The following is a 14,673-nucleotide window of genomic DNA, read 5'->3' on the forward strand; positions in this document are numbered from 1 at the left end:
CTTACTAGCTGTGTGACCTTGGACAAGTCACTTAACCTCTTTTTGCCTCAGTTCTCTCAACTGTAAAATGGTAATAGAAACACCAACCTTCCACAATTGCTTCAATGATCAAATGAGATATTTGTAAAGTACTCAGACAGTGCTCTATACATGCCTGTTCCTCCCTTCTATCCACTAAACTGTGCCACCTCCCCTTCTTTAATCATGTTTTCCCTCTGACACTTCCCTGGCCTCAGTCTCATCACCGCCTGAGTGGCAGTCCATCTCTAGGAGGGAGTTGCCCTTACCTGGACCGGGAGTGGTTGCCAAGCTGATACATATGTGGGTTATACTGGGCCAGAATAGTGATGGTATCACACTGCTGACCGATGATCAGCCGGGCCTGTTGCTCTGTGGCATTTCTCAAGTTAATGCCATTAAACTGAAAAAGAAAGCAAGTGGATCATTGTGGGGATACTAGGAAGGTCATGACAAACCCCAAGAGATCTGGGAGGTCAATACTGCTTTTGTAATTTCAAAAGAAAACAAAGCTATTCCAGAACCACAGACCCTGAGAGGTCACTCTCTATAGTCTAGCACCTGCATAAAAGGAATTTGAGGGGCAGCTAGGTGGCATAGTGAATAGAGCGCCAGCCCTGGAGTCAGAAGGACCCGAATTCTAATCCAGCCTCAGACACTTAACACAAAAACTAGCCGTGTGACCTTGGGCATGTCACTTAACCCCAACTGCCTTCCCAAAAAAAGGAATTTGAGAAAAATGCGCATCTACACCTTCCTCAACTTCCATGGAGGAGGAAGCCACCATCTCTCAAGAGAGAATAATCCACTTCTAGAAAGCTTTAAATGCCAGAAAGTTTCTACGGACCCCAAGCCTAAATGTGCCCTTTGAATCTCCATCTCCATCGCTCTAGATTCTAACAGAATACAATTAAGCCCTCCTCCACACAACATTCCTTCAAACACTTAATGGTAGCTTTCACAGGCCCCTTGTGTTTTCTCTTCAGTCTTAAGCATTCCCACTGTCTTCCAAAGGTGTTCTGTGACCTATCCTGGACACCTCTCCTAATTCCCCCTCCTGATATCTCATCATGGCACAAAGGAAACCTTGGAATTTTAAAAGCTAGGTCAGCAGATCACAACCTCTGGTGAATCCTGCCAAGCCCAGTCATACCATCAGGAACAGCAAGGAGGCAATGAGGTCCAGTGGAAAGAGATCTGGAGTCAAAGGACCTGGGTTCAAATCTTGCCTCTGATGCTCATTTCCTATTCGACCTTGGGAAAATCACTTCACCCACCTGGACCTCAGTTTCCTCTGCTGTAAACTAAGGGGTTGGAGTACATGGCCTCTAACTCATATTTTGTGAACATAAACCACAGGGAAGAATCTCATCCATAGAGGGTCATACTCGGCCCCTGCGGAGACCCTAGAGATACATAGGCTTTGATCATCACCATGGCAAAGAGTGCTTCTACCTCCAGGTCACTAGGAAAAAAAGGTTGCCAAATGAAAAGATGCCCCCTCGGGGTCAATTCTTACCTCCAGTAACTGATCTCCATACTCTAGGCCAGCTTGGTGAGCAATGCTTCCTCCAGTTACTTTAGAAACGAAGATTCCACCATTTTCACCACTCACTATGGAAATTCCCAGTGGCTCTGAACCCTTTTGCACTTTGACATGGCGAGGCTCCTCCATGTAAGGCCTTTTCAAAGGAAGAAACAATCCTAAGCAGGTTCTTGCCCCAAAGGCACACTTATCACAGATCAAAGACAGACACAAAAGACACATGCAATGGGATACAAGGGAAAGACCAAACATCATGGTATCCCCTTTCAAGGAAGATCAAATAAATACTTAGGAAATGGGTGACAACCATGGTAAATGGAAGTGTGATGACCATCCCTTTCATAACAGATTGTACACATTCCTAAAACTTCATGCAAGAAAAAAAAATGGCACCACCCCACAGAAACCAAGGTACACAGTCTTAAAGATGGAGATTAGCTGAGGACAACAAAAAGTATGGTCAACACAAACTATAAACTCAAATAGGAGGAAAGAACATGACAGTCCATATATGCCTTATATATGGAATTCCATACATATATATCCATATATGTAAGTAGTTGCCTTATATAATATGTAATTTACAAACCATAGTTTGGAAGCGTTCCTGACCCATGTAGTTTATAAATGTTTGGGGAGCTAGGAAGGGGGACGGAATATAAGACTCTAGAAAAACAGGAAAACTTTCAGTATGAGGTCAATCCAGGGAAGGCAATACAGGGGAATTCATTTTTATATTTGTCAACTATGCAAGGTGATGCAAATCAATCATAGAAATTAAGCCATTGCAAACCCAAGCCATTAAAAATAATTGAAAAAAAAAATACCAGAGCGGTTTTACATGGTAGCATCACAATTACCATGCAAATGCTCCCTGGGGAAATTATTCAAATGTGTCAAACAGGCACAAGGAGAAGTGCACAATACTGCTGGAGAAGGAGAACCTTATGTCAGTCAGGCCAACCTCAAACTCCTTAGGGAGGAGAACCTAGGCCTGGGAGCCACAGGAAGTCTCAGAAAAGATCTATTACGGTACAGATATCTGGAAGGGGCAGAAGATTCAGGAGAGAAGGAAAAGAAAAACTCAGACACAGAACAACAGACACTGAGAAATGTAACAGGAGGAAGAAGGGTAGGAAGAGGAGAGAACCGAGATATGTTATTTTTCTACTTGGTGACATTTACTTTATGCTCTCTCCCATTTTTATTCTAACCACCAAGCAACATTTCACCTAAACACTGGGACCCGCTGAGGTCGGAAAACATGGCATCCAGATTTTAGGCAAATAGCCCCACAGTACAGCTCTTCATGTCATGCTCACTGGTTCTAAACAATCCTTTCATGGGCTCAGTTTGCTAGCAAACCACTGTCTTCCTTTCTCCCTTGCAAGGCTAAGTTTGTGGGACACAGTCAACTCCCCGGGGTTAGTGTCCTCCACTGGACCGTAAGGTCCTTCCACTTAGGGATTTGTTCCATTCTTTGAAATGTGCCCCCAAGCAGATAGTAGGCACTTAATATACTTCTTAGTTACTGTTTATTGACTGGTCATCTTAAAGTTAAGATTCTGTCTGGAATCTCCTTTCCCATCTTTATGATATTCAAGACAATATTCTAGATTTTCTAGACAATTCTAGACAATATTCAAGGTTTTCCAAGAAACCTTTCCCAAGTATCCCAACCAATACGAATCTCTCCCTTATCTGAATTTCTTTGTGGTTGTTTTTCAGTCCTATCGGAGGACTCCCCATGACCCCATTGGGGGTTTTCTTGACAAAGATACTGGAGTGGTTTCCCATTTCCTACTCCAACTCATTTTACAGATGAAGAAATTGAAGCAAACAGGGTTAAGTGACTTGCCCAAGGTCACACAGTTAATGTCTGAGGCCATTTTTAAACTCGCTAAGTTGAGTCCTTCTGACTCCAGGCTGGGCACTATACCCATTGCGCCATCTGGCTGCCCTCTGAATTTCTACTGCACTTTAAATTAGTAGCACATATTTTAATGCATAATCATAGAATCTTAGAAATTTAGAACTGGAAGGAACCTGATCTACTCCCCCATTACCCCCCCACCCTTATTTTATAGCCTGGAAAACTGATGCTCGGAAAGGGTAAATAATTTGCCCAAGGTCATTACCGGCTATTTACTGAAAAAACTTAGGTCTCCAGACTCCCAGCCAGTCCAGAGCTCTTTCAATTATACCATGCCTCTTAAATCAATCAATAAACATTTATTAAGGGCCTACTTTGTGGTCTGGCACTGTACTAAGAGCCAGGGATGTGAAATGAGGCAAATGACAGTCCCTGCCCTCAAAGAACTTACAATCTAATCTAAACCTTTCTAGGATCCCACTCCAGATTCAAAATTCTTTTAGAAACAATCTTGTGAATTTCCATTTGGGTAAACAATCAAAAATAGAGAAGGTACAAGCACTGATTGGAGAGGTGGGTACAGACCAAAATATCTGGATTAGCATAAAAGTAGGCTTAAAGTTAAAACCTGAGATTTCTAAGAGTGATTTAAGAATCAACTGTAGCCAATAACAACCTTGCTACTGGAGAGGATGAGGCCAGTTGATGTCCTAGGATCAGGAGCTCTGAGAGCAATCTGGTGTCTGCACTAAGTTCAGCATAAATATGGTAACATTAATATTAAAAGTGAGGTGGGATTAGGGGGAGAGGGAGGCCAGCCCAGGTGAGAAACAGAGCAGGTCAAAGCTTGAGATCAGAGTGTTACTGACCAAGAGATAGGGAGACCTAGTCTCCACAAACAAACGACACTTTCTAACTGTCCAGTGGAAAGACCATAAAGGTCAGCAAAAAAGGGAATGGATTATACTCTAAGAGAGACTTCAACTTCAAATCAGAGTCCCATTGTGCTATGGCTTGTGCTATTGCAGGAACTAAGCCAACTGATTTCAAAGTCCCTACAGACTCTACTTTTTATATCCCAAAGAACTGTGCTGTTATTGATGGAAATCAATGATGCAGAGAAGATTCAGCTAATATCAGAGAGCTCGGAGGAGACACTAAGACATCATCTTTGTAAGGACTGTACTTATCCTGAACGTACTTATCTCTAGACAGAGCATGTTCTTTCTCCCTCTCCCTCTCATAGTCCACAGGGCACAGTGAAGAGTCTGGATTCAAATCCCAGCTTTGCTGCTTCCTACCTGTGTGACCTTGGACAAGTAATTTTATTTTTTTGCACTTCCGTTTCCTCATCTATAAAATGAGGGGGCTGGACTCGAGGATTCTATGGCTCTTCTAGCTCCAAAACTACTTTAAATATGCAGTTTGCTGATTTGCAGAATGTGCCCTGGGGCGGCCAGGTGGCTCAGCGAGTAAGAGCACCGGCTCCAGTGTCAGGATGACCTGGGGATCAAATCCAGGCTCAGATACTTAGCACCACACCCAGAAATAACTGGCTGTGTAACCTTGAGCAAGTTACTTAACCCCAATTGCTTTAAAAAAATTAAAAACAAAACAAAACAAAAAAAGAATGTGCCCTAAACCTGTCCTATCCCACCTCCCACAACATGTAAAAACAGCACTTACATCATAACAAGCACTTCATTAATATCTGCTGATTGTTCTAACAGCCTTGAGCTAAATAACAGAAGACAAGACTGTTCCCAGTCTTTCATGACAATCAGATCATGTTTCCCTACTTGATTCCCAAAGAAACAGCAATGGCTGCACTTACCTGTCCTTCCTTCGCTCCCCTATCGATGCTGGGCTGATAGCAATCCTGGGTAGTGTGGAGAGTGAACTCTGGGACTGGCTACTGGCAAAAGATGAGGTCTCTAGGTTCAGGGGTGACTGGGGAGGAGTGATGAGGCTAGGGCTGCTACATTCAGAGTGTGACAGAGAACCTGCGCAGAGAGAGGACGATGGAACGCTTCTCTTATGCTCGGTGCAATTCACAGCTGACAGCTAGCCTCACTGGACAAGACACACAGCCTCCAAAAGCCATGCTGGCTTCAGGGGTGTCTTTTTTCCAATGGGCTCCCGGTAGCCATATAATGTATACCACATAGGGCAGTTTTTCATCATTAGCCTATTATCATTAGCTATTATTTCAAGCAATATCCTCAGAGAAAGTTATTGCCCCCTACTAGACAGAAAGCTCTTTGAGAAGAAGAGCTATGTCTCCTCTTTTTTGTATGTCCTCCCCATCCCAACCCAAGTGTCAAACAGTTGCCCAACATCAATTAAAAGCATTTTTTTAAAATCAGGAAACCCAGAAAAACAGGGAATAACATGAAGTGACAGGGAGGGAGAGGAAAGGGGATTCCCATCTCACCTCTGTCAGAGCCCATGACAGATCGAGGGTATCTTGGTGTTAATGGGATTTTGATGCGTTCCGTCCGAAACTGCAAGTTACTTGAAGATCCTGTTTTTTAAACCGTAAAGAGGTTTCACAAGTCAACTCAACAAGCATTTCTTGAGCTCCTACTATCTGTCATATAGGGTGCCTAACACTATCTACTATATAATACTAACAGAGACAAGAAATTTAAATTCCACTCTTGCTCTGAAAGCCAGTATCCAAAGAGAAACAGCCCAGGACACCACATTTGTAGCTTACAAAAACACTAAATTTAACTAGGGGGTCTGATCCTGTCAATTACCTCAACATGGTCCAATTATTTTAAAAAAAAACTGCAAAAAATGGACATGAAGAAAGATGGAAATTTAATCCACTCTTCTGGCATAAATTATTTTAGCACCAAATGCTCTAAGGATAAGCATAGGCAAATCAAATCTCAAGCCCAAGGGACTAGAACAGTTTTCCAAATTCTCAGGATAACTATTTCTCTCTTTTCTCCCTGAGGGTCAAAGTAGTTCAAATCTTAGCAAAGATGGTGATACCCACCCCCATCATTTGCTGCAAAGAACAAACGCCCAGCTCTTCCCATGCTCTGTCCCTGGGCTGCAGCTCACTTACTTATTCTCACCTGCACATACTTAGGCAGGGGTGGTTGGGGGAGATTTTTCCTAATACCTAAAGAAACAGTCCTACACATGCTCAAGTTTTTCCTCAGCTAACCAACCTGTCCAGCAACAAGTGATAATGCATAGAGTTGTTATCTCTCTCTGACCAATCCTGAAATTTGTTCTTTCACCTGACCTCTTCTCTTACTTTTCTTTTTTTTTTTGGAGGGGGGAAGGACAGGCAATTGGGGTTAAGTGACTTGTCCAAGGTCACACAGCTAGTAAATGTGTCGAGTGTCTTATTTTTCTTAGTTCAGCAACTGGGTCCTCTATAAATGACCCCACCTTCACTTACGGTTAATAGCCAAATTCTCACCTTGCATCTATGATCAGGTAAATTACAGTATCCATATTTCTCTAGTTATTTATGTAAAAGTTCTCAAATTCTTCATTTTCAATTCATCTACTAGTCATGTACAAAGGACCAACTTCAGGGATCAGCATTCTCAGGTTTAACTCAGTAAGTCCTTCTCCAGGGACTCTCAGGCAGGCTATGCCCCAAACAAGCAAACTCTCACTAGGCAAATGTAACTCAGCAAATGCTTTACTCAGAAGCAGACCTGCCCTTTGTCAGCCTCCATCTTAAAGCACATTTCCACGGGGGCATAAAGACCCCAGAAATACCTAAAAACCTTGATGGAGAGACCCCCGGGACACTACTCCTGCAAATACTACACTGATCCTCAGACTGGCTTCAAGGGTGCAGAAAACCACAAAAGGGAACAGCTCTGAAAGCACAGGATATAAGGAAATGCTGTTGCTACACTGGCAGATAGTTCTGGAAACAATCCCTGGTCTCCTCATCCTCAGGAGAGGCAGCCCTGAACCACCGACAGCATTTTGTTTTGATCCATAAAGATACAAATAAACAAAACCCCATAGAAAGGGAAAAAAACCTGTACAAGATACTAAATCTGGTGTGCTTATTTACAAGGTTTCCTGGGAAGGGTCACAGAAGTCTACTCGCTAAAACCTTAAGGGACAAAAATGAAAAACTCTACTTGGAGATATGGTTACCAAGTCGGGCACTGGATGGTAATGAGTTGGACCCATGAGAGGCTCTTGTCCTTGAGTTCTCTGAGTAGTCGCTGGAGTGTTTGTGACTTAGGTCCAGGCTCAGCCGGCCCTGGTGTTGTGCGCTGCATGAGAAGCAAAGCAGTTAGGTGCTTGAGGATGGCAGTCAAGGCTTGTTGCTGTTCAGTCTGATTCTCTGTAACCCCGTATTTTCTTGGCAGAGATACTGGAGCAGTCTGCCATTTCCTTCGCCAGCTCATTGTAGATGAGGAAACTGAGGCAAACAGGGTTAAGTGACTTGCTCAGGGTCAACAATTAGTAAGTATCTGAGGCCAGATTTGAACTCAGGAAGATGAGAATTCTTGACTCCAGGCCTAGAGTTTTATCCACTATATACCTACCTGCTCCTCCGGCTACAGAAGTATTAATGGTCATGGGCCCCTACCAGGGTCCTGCCTAAGATAGCAAGAGTTCCTGATATGGTTCAGGGGTACAGGAAAACTGGACTTAGAATTAACACAGTTTTTTGTCAATAACTTGTAAGTGACATTCCCAACTGCAAAGAGCCCTCCCTGAGCCTGAGTTTCCTTACTAGACAAACCAGAATGATAATCAGACAAAGCCTGATCTCAAAGGATTCTATGGATCAGTGCCAGAAGAGGTGAGAACGCTTGGATAACGATAAAGGTCTATATACTATGCAATGTAATACTGACTGTGAGGTAATCTAGTGAAGAACTGTACAGTCAATGAAGATTTTGCCCAGAATGACAGTTTCCCTGTAGGGAAGGTGGGCTTTGCCCCTCAACCCTCCAAACACAGAGATCTCCTGGAAGAAGAGTTTATTCAAACCACCCCTAATGGCAGATTCTCTTCCCTATTCCTTTTAGTCCGCCTAGTCCATTCTGCTAGAACAGATAATAATAAAAAAATAATAACAGCAGATGACATTACATAGTGCCTTCGAGGATGCAAAGCAGTTTATATGTAAATGCTGTCTCCTTTGAGCCTTATAATAACTCTGAAAGGTAGGAACGACAAACATTACTATTCCCACTTTAGACACAGAGAAACTGGGCTCAGAGGTGCCATGTGATTTAAGTTCACAGAGCCAGAAAGATCAAGAGGCAGGATCTGCTTCCTGTCCAGCTGCAAGGACAGCTTTCTGTCTATGACCCCTGGAAATGGTAGCAAAGCAAAGCAACTCTTCTTGCCGAGAACCTCTTTAGAGATGGAGGCAATAGTGCACATCTGTGGTTAAAAGGAGAGGCAGACAACTGGGGAGCAAAGGGCTCACATCTTGGCCCATGGAACACTAGCCAATAGCCAATAAGCATTTATTAAGTGCCTACCATGTGCACTATATGCCAAGTACCATGCTCAGTGTGGGAACAAGTCTCCACCTCTCTGGTCCTTAAGTCTCCATCTGTCAAGGGAGCCTCCCATGACCTCCTAAGCACATACCTGGGATGCAAGTGCTGATGGTGCATCTGACTGGCAGCAGACTGGCAGCTGTTGGGGTGAACGCGATGGCTCCAAGCCGTGTAGATTGGGTTCCTCATGATGGCAGTCACTGCAGGGCATGGGGCTAAATTCCTGGGAACAGTACCTGAAAAATGGACCAGAAGAAAAGCTATCACCTCACTGCATCCCTCTTCATTTACACTCACACTTAGACTGTCTAGGTAACGGTTGACAGTAGTAGTAGTAGTAACAACAGCAACAGCAGCTGCAACACCTGACATTTGTGTTAACATTTAAAAGTTCTTTGTAGACATTATCTAATTATTATAAGTATTAACATAATTTCTAACTACAGGGGCAAACCCAGTATTAACTGGCTCTAGAAGTGAGCACCTCCTGCATCTCTCCATCTTTACTTTGCTAGCATATGGCTAACTCAACATCAAGAAGAGTTCCAAGGGAAGACTTGGGCTCAATGCCTCATTCTCTTGCCTCAGACTCCATTTAAAATTTATAGTTCCGACAGGATGAGAGTGCAATGTTTCATCTCCCTTCTTCTAGAATTGTGATTTATCATTGCATTGATCAGGGTTTTAAAGTCTTTCAAAGCAGTTTTCCTCATATCATTGTCATCATTTGTATAAGTTGTTTTCCTTGTCCTGCTCATTTCACTTGGATCAGTTCATAAAGGTCTTCCCAGTCTTCCTTTGAAACTCTTTGTTTCATCATTTCTTACGGCACAATGATATTCCACCACATTCTGATAATTTGTTTAGTCATCCCCCAATAGGAGGATACCCCTTGAGTTTCCAATTCTGGGATACCACGAAAAGAACCAGTAAACATTTTTCTGCATAATTCCTTTTCCTCTTTTTTCAATTTATTTGGGGTATAATCTGGTAAATAATTTGGGGTATAATGGGGTATAGGCAAAGCTATAGGGTCAAAGGATATGTACGACTCGGTAACTAGGTAATTATAGACATAATTCCAAATTGCTGGTACTAAAAAGCTTCACCAACAATGCACTAATGTGCCTGTTTTCCCAAAGCCCCTCCCACAGTTGTTCAGCCTGTCCAGCCACAGGTTTCAGGTGGAACTTTAGAGTTACTTTAATTGTCATTATTAATTATTAGGGATTTAGGGCACTTTTCATATGGCTGTTAAATAGCTTAGTTCTCATTCTTTTTCAAGACAGGTTAAGACCCCAACATCATACTTCCAACATGAAGATAAAATATCTAAGATCCCTTTCCCTTCATTTACCTTAATAGTCAAAATAAGCCATGATAGAGAGAACCTAATTAGGAGTTTGATTATTTGAAATATCACAGGGAATCAGAGAGTATCAAAGCTGGCTGTGACCTAAGAGGGCATCTACTCCAACCTATCCCAGCAGCTGAGTTTACACAAGGTTGGAAGCTCTGGATATCAGGGCTGCCCTAAAACCACATACCATTTTATTAGCCAAAGGGAGGAAGCGGGATGATCTATCTCAAATATATATATTTAATATTTGATTTTAAAACTTTGAATTCCAGATTCATTTCCTTCCTCCCTTGTCACCCACCCTTACTGGGAAGATTAGCAATTCAATATAGGTTGTACATGTGTGGCTAATGCAAAACATTTCCATAGTGGATATATTGTAAAAGACTGACTATATTTCCCTCCCTCCTATCCTACCTCCCACTTGTTCTATTCTCTACTTTGATCCTGTCCCTTTTGAAAAGTGGGTGCTTCCAACTTCCCTCCCCCTCAGCCTGCCCTCCCTTCCATTATCCCCTCTCCCCCTTCCCCTCTACTCTCCTGTAGGGTGAGATACCCTTTTTAGTGTATATGTCATTCCCTCCCTAAGCATCCATCACCTTTCTGGCAGGAAGTTAGTAGCATGTTTCATCATCACTCCTCTAGAATCATCCCTGTTCATTACCTTAATCAGAATTCCTAAGTCTTTTCAAGGTTGTTTTTATTATTATATAAACTGTTCTCCTGGTTCTGCTAACTTCTTCCTGCATCAGTTCATACAAATCTTCTCAGACTTTTCTACAACCATCCCTTTCTTCTTTGCTTACAAACAACAGAATTATTACATTACAATTATACACCAAAATTTGCTTAGTCATTCCCCAACTGAAAGCTACCCCCTTAGTTTTTGGTTCTTTGCTATTACCAAAAAAAAAAAAAAAAGAAATGCTATAAATATTTTTGTAATCTGGGTCCTTTTCCTTTATTTTAATCTCTTTGGGGTAAAGAACTAATATTGCTGAGTCAAAGGAGATGCACAGTTTAATGACTTTGGGGGCCATTATTCCAAATTGCTTTCTAGCATAACTGGACTGAGTCACAACTCCACAAACAACTCCTTAAGGAAAAGGGAAAGGAATAAGCATTTTTATGCTGTCTTATTATATGCCAGGTGCTCTACTAAACACTTAACAAATAATATCTCCTTTGATCCTCACAATAACTCTAAGCAGGTCTATTATTATCTCCATTTTACAGTTGAGGAAACCAAGGCAAACAGAGATGAAGTGACTTACCCAGGATCACACAACTAGTAAGTGTCTGATCTGAACTCAGATCTTCCTAACTCCAAGCCTAGCACTCTTTTCACTACACTACCAGCTGCCTTGTCTCGTGTTATTCCCATAGCTTCTCAAATATTTATGATTTTCCTTTTTTGTCAGCCTTGCCAATCTGTTGGTCAAGAGGTAGAACCTGAGTTATTTTAACTTACACTCCTCTAATAATCAGTGTTTAAAGCATTTATAATATGGCTATTGGTAGCTTTTATTTATTTATTTGTTTGTTTGTTTATTTGTTTATGCATGCTTTTTGGAAGGCAATTGGGGTTGAGACTTGACTAAGGTCACACAGCTAGTTTTTATGTGAAGTGTCAGAGGCTGGACTTGAACTCAGGTCCTCCTGACTCCAGGCTGGTGCTCTATTCACTGCACCACCTAGCCACCCCTGGTAGCTTGGATTTCTTCCCCTTGAAAATTGCCTGTTCATATCCTTTGAATAGGAGAATGGCTCTTATTCTTACAAATTCAACAGTTTGACTCTTATCAGTCAAACTGGCTACAGAGATTCGCACCCTCACTCCCCCAATTTCCTGCTTCTTTTCTGATTTCAGCTACATTGGCTTTCTTTGTGCAAAAACTTTTTAATTTTATGTCATCAACATCAACCATTTTACTTCCTGTGAACCTCTCTGTCGTTTCTTTGCTCATGAATGCTTCTCCTATCTATAATCTGACAGGTAATTTCTTCCATGCTCCTCTAATTTGTTTATGATATGACTTCTTATGTCTAAACCCCATACACACTTGGAGCTTGTCTTGTTATATCTCTTGTGAAATTCTGATCTCCATCCAGTTTCTGCCAGACCACTTTCTACTTCACCACAGTTTTTTCAAATAGTGAGCTCTTGCCCCAAGTGCTGGAATCTTTGAATTCATCCGACACTAAACCTTGGTGCTCTTTTGTGTCTGTATATTGTGTGCCTAATCTGTTGATGTGAATATACTGTAAAAAGAAAGAGAAATCACAAAAATATGAAGTAAATATGAAGGACAAGGGAATACTACCTTTCCAGCATCTACCTGAAAGTTCTTAAGGAAGCTGCAGACTAAAAACAGATAGCTTCCTCTTTTTTTCTGTGCCTGGAACAAGATGTCCTTTCGTGCCAAACTCCAGGATCCCATAAGCACTCACCTGCAGATACTCCACCAGAGTAAATAGGGACAAAGCCATCACTGTGCCTGGAGGACCGCTTTGGAGAGTAGGGGATCCACTCCTGGAGCTCTGGAGTGAAGTGTTCATCAGTGGCTGGAGTGTATTTCTGTGCCTAGAAAACAGGGATGAGAGATATGGAGTCAAGGAATGGTGGAATGGAGGGTCCCCCCACAAAGGCAGAATGCTTTCTATGTTAGGGCTCTGATCTAGGTCATGATTATAACTGTTTCCTATCTCAATGGGTCACCTAAGCTTTACTCCTAGGGTGTCAAAGACTTGGGTATGTGTGGCTTTCACAACTGGAGAAAGATTTCAGAAAATAAGGTCCTAAACCAGGCAACACCTGATGAAAGAAAGACCCTAACACAGCTCAACCTCAGTCTTGCTTAAGTGGTCCTCTCTGGGACTGAAGGGCTATAGAGAAGTAATTTGTAACACAGGGCTATCGGACCCTTCCTGACTCCCACCCCAACTTCCTGAACTGGAAGAGGTGACTTTACAAAAACTGAAGAAGAAGAAGAAGATGGTACAGGAAAGAGACTCTTTAAAAAAAAATCCATTGACTATTTGTGAGAGAAAGGAAGGAAGAGGGAAAGAGGAGGGAGGAGGAACAGAGGGAGAGGGAGAGAAGGGAGAAGGGGAGCAAAAGAGGAAGGAAGAGAGGGTAGAAGGAAAAAAGGAGGAAGAGAGAGGAGGGAGGTGAAAAGTAAAGTCATCCTCCACACAGTCACCAAAGTGATATTCTTAAAGTACAAGTATGACAATGTCATTCCTCTGCTTGAGACATTTCAGTGTCTCTCTCTTGTCCCTAGGATCAGATGCAAATTCCTCTGATTGTTAAGCCTTTTACAATATGGCCTTAGTCTACCTTTCTGGGCTTATTGCATTTTGCACTCCTTTCTGATCTCTACCTACTTTCCAGCTAAACCAAGTTGCCTGTTCTTCCATCTTGGAACAGGCTACCCCCCACATCTGGAATGCATTCCCTACTCCCTCCAACTCTTAGACTCTAGTTTCCTTTGAAGGTCAACTCTGATAAGACCTCCTACAGGAAGACTATCTTGATCCCCCCAATTCCCCTCTCCACAATTGCTACTTCTCTCCCCAGAAAAATTACTCATATATTTTGTACTTAATTTTCTATGTAAAATTCTCCCCCCTCAATAGAATGTAAGCTCCCTGAGTACAGGGGATCATTTAATTTTTTTTTCCTTGGTATCCTTCATGCCTGGCACATAGAAAGTGATTAATAAATTCTGGTTAAATTGACAGGGGAGAAGTAGAAGGAAAGAGGGAAAAGAAGGGAGAAGAGGAAAGTCAGGAGAGGAAGAGAAAAAGGAAAGGGGGGAAGGGAAGAAAGAAAGAGACAAGCAATGACGCAAACATATGCAACTCAGTCAGTCAAGAACCATTAGGCACCTACTATGGGTCAGGCACTGTGCCAAGTGTAAATGAGAATACAGTATGAGTTTGTTCTGAATTTTTCATCTGGTTAAAAAGATGACTGGCTCAAAAAATAAATTTTTTCCTTACCTCTCCACTCCCTAAACCATGGCACCTCTTGTCTCCATTCCTCTTGATATGCTGGTATAAACTGGCATGTCTTTACCTCTTTCACATACAGACATTTTAACTCCCCAACAAGACTATAAAATATAAACTGCTTGAGAACAGGAATTGTCTCTTTCTATATGGCTCATCAAAGGTCCTAGCTACATTCCGTAATTCTCTGCCATACACAATTAATCACTTCCTTCCCTTAATACACAGGGTGTCCCAAAGAGCCTTCATAGCTTCCAAACAACACTAAGAATTTTGGGGACACCCTGTGTACAATTACGATGTTCACCATCTAGCTCCTCTTTAGATTTCAAGATCTAGAGGGAGGGAT

At 42.1% G+C, this 14,673-nt stretch overlaps 1 protein-coding gene across 4 annotated transcripts in view; it reads right to left on the bottom strand.

Annotated features, from left to right (window-relative positions):
* The window catches only part of DLG5 (discs large MAGUK scaffold protein 5), a 170,109-nt gene that overhangs the window by 20,075 nt on the left and 135,361 nt on the right, over window positions 1-14,673 (bottom strand). For all 4 annotated transcript variants that reach the window (XM_069068328.1, XM_069068326.1, XM_069068327.1 and 1 more), the window contains 7 exons: window positions 12,762-12,894; window positions 9,042-9,186; window positions 7,581-7,702; window positions 5,872-5,961; window positions 5,272-5,440; window positions 1,538-1,700; window positions 288-421 (listed from right to left, as the gene is read on the bottom strand). In XM_069068328.1, the coding sequence (XP_068924429.1) occupies window positions 288-421; window positions 1,538-1,700; window positions 5,272-5,440; window positions 5,872-5,961; window positions 7,581-7,702; window positions 9,042-9,186; window positions 12,762-12,894 (956 nt within the window). The remainder of the gene's footprint in view (window positions 1-287; window positions 422-1,537; window positions 1,701-5,271; window positions 5,441-5,871; window positions 5,962-7,580; window positions 7,703-9,041; window positions 9,187-12,761; window positions 12,895-14,673) is intronic.

The sequence above is a fragment of the Petaurus breviceps genome, unplaced genomic scaffold, assembly GCF_028583685.1.
Source record: "Petaurus breviceps papuanus isolate PSGF00001 unplaced genomic scaffold, PetGlider_PUasm1.0 90762, whole genome shotgun sequence".
Lineage (NCBI taxonomy): Eukaryota > Metazoa > Chordata > Mammalia > Diprotodontia > Petauridae > Petaurus > Petaurus breviceps.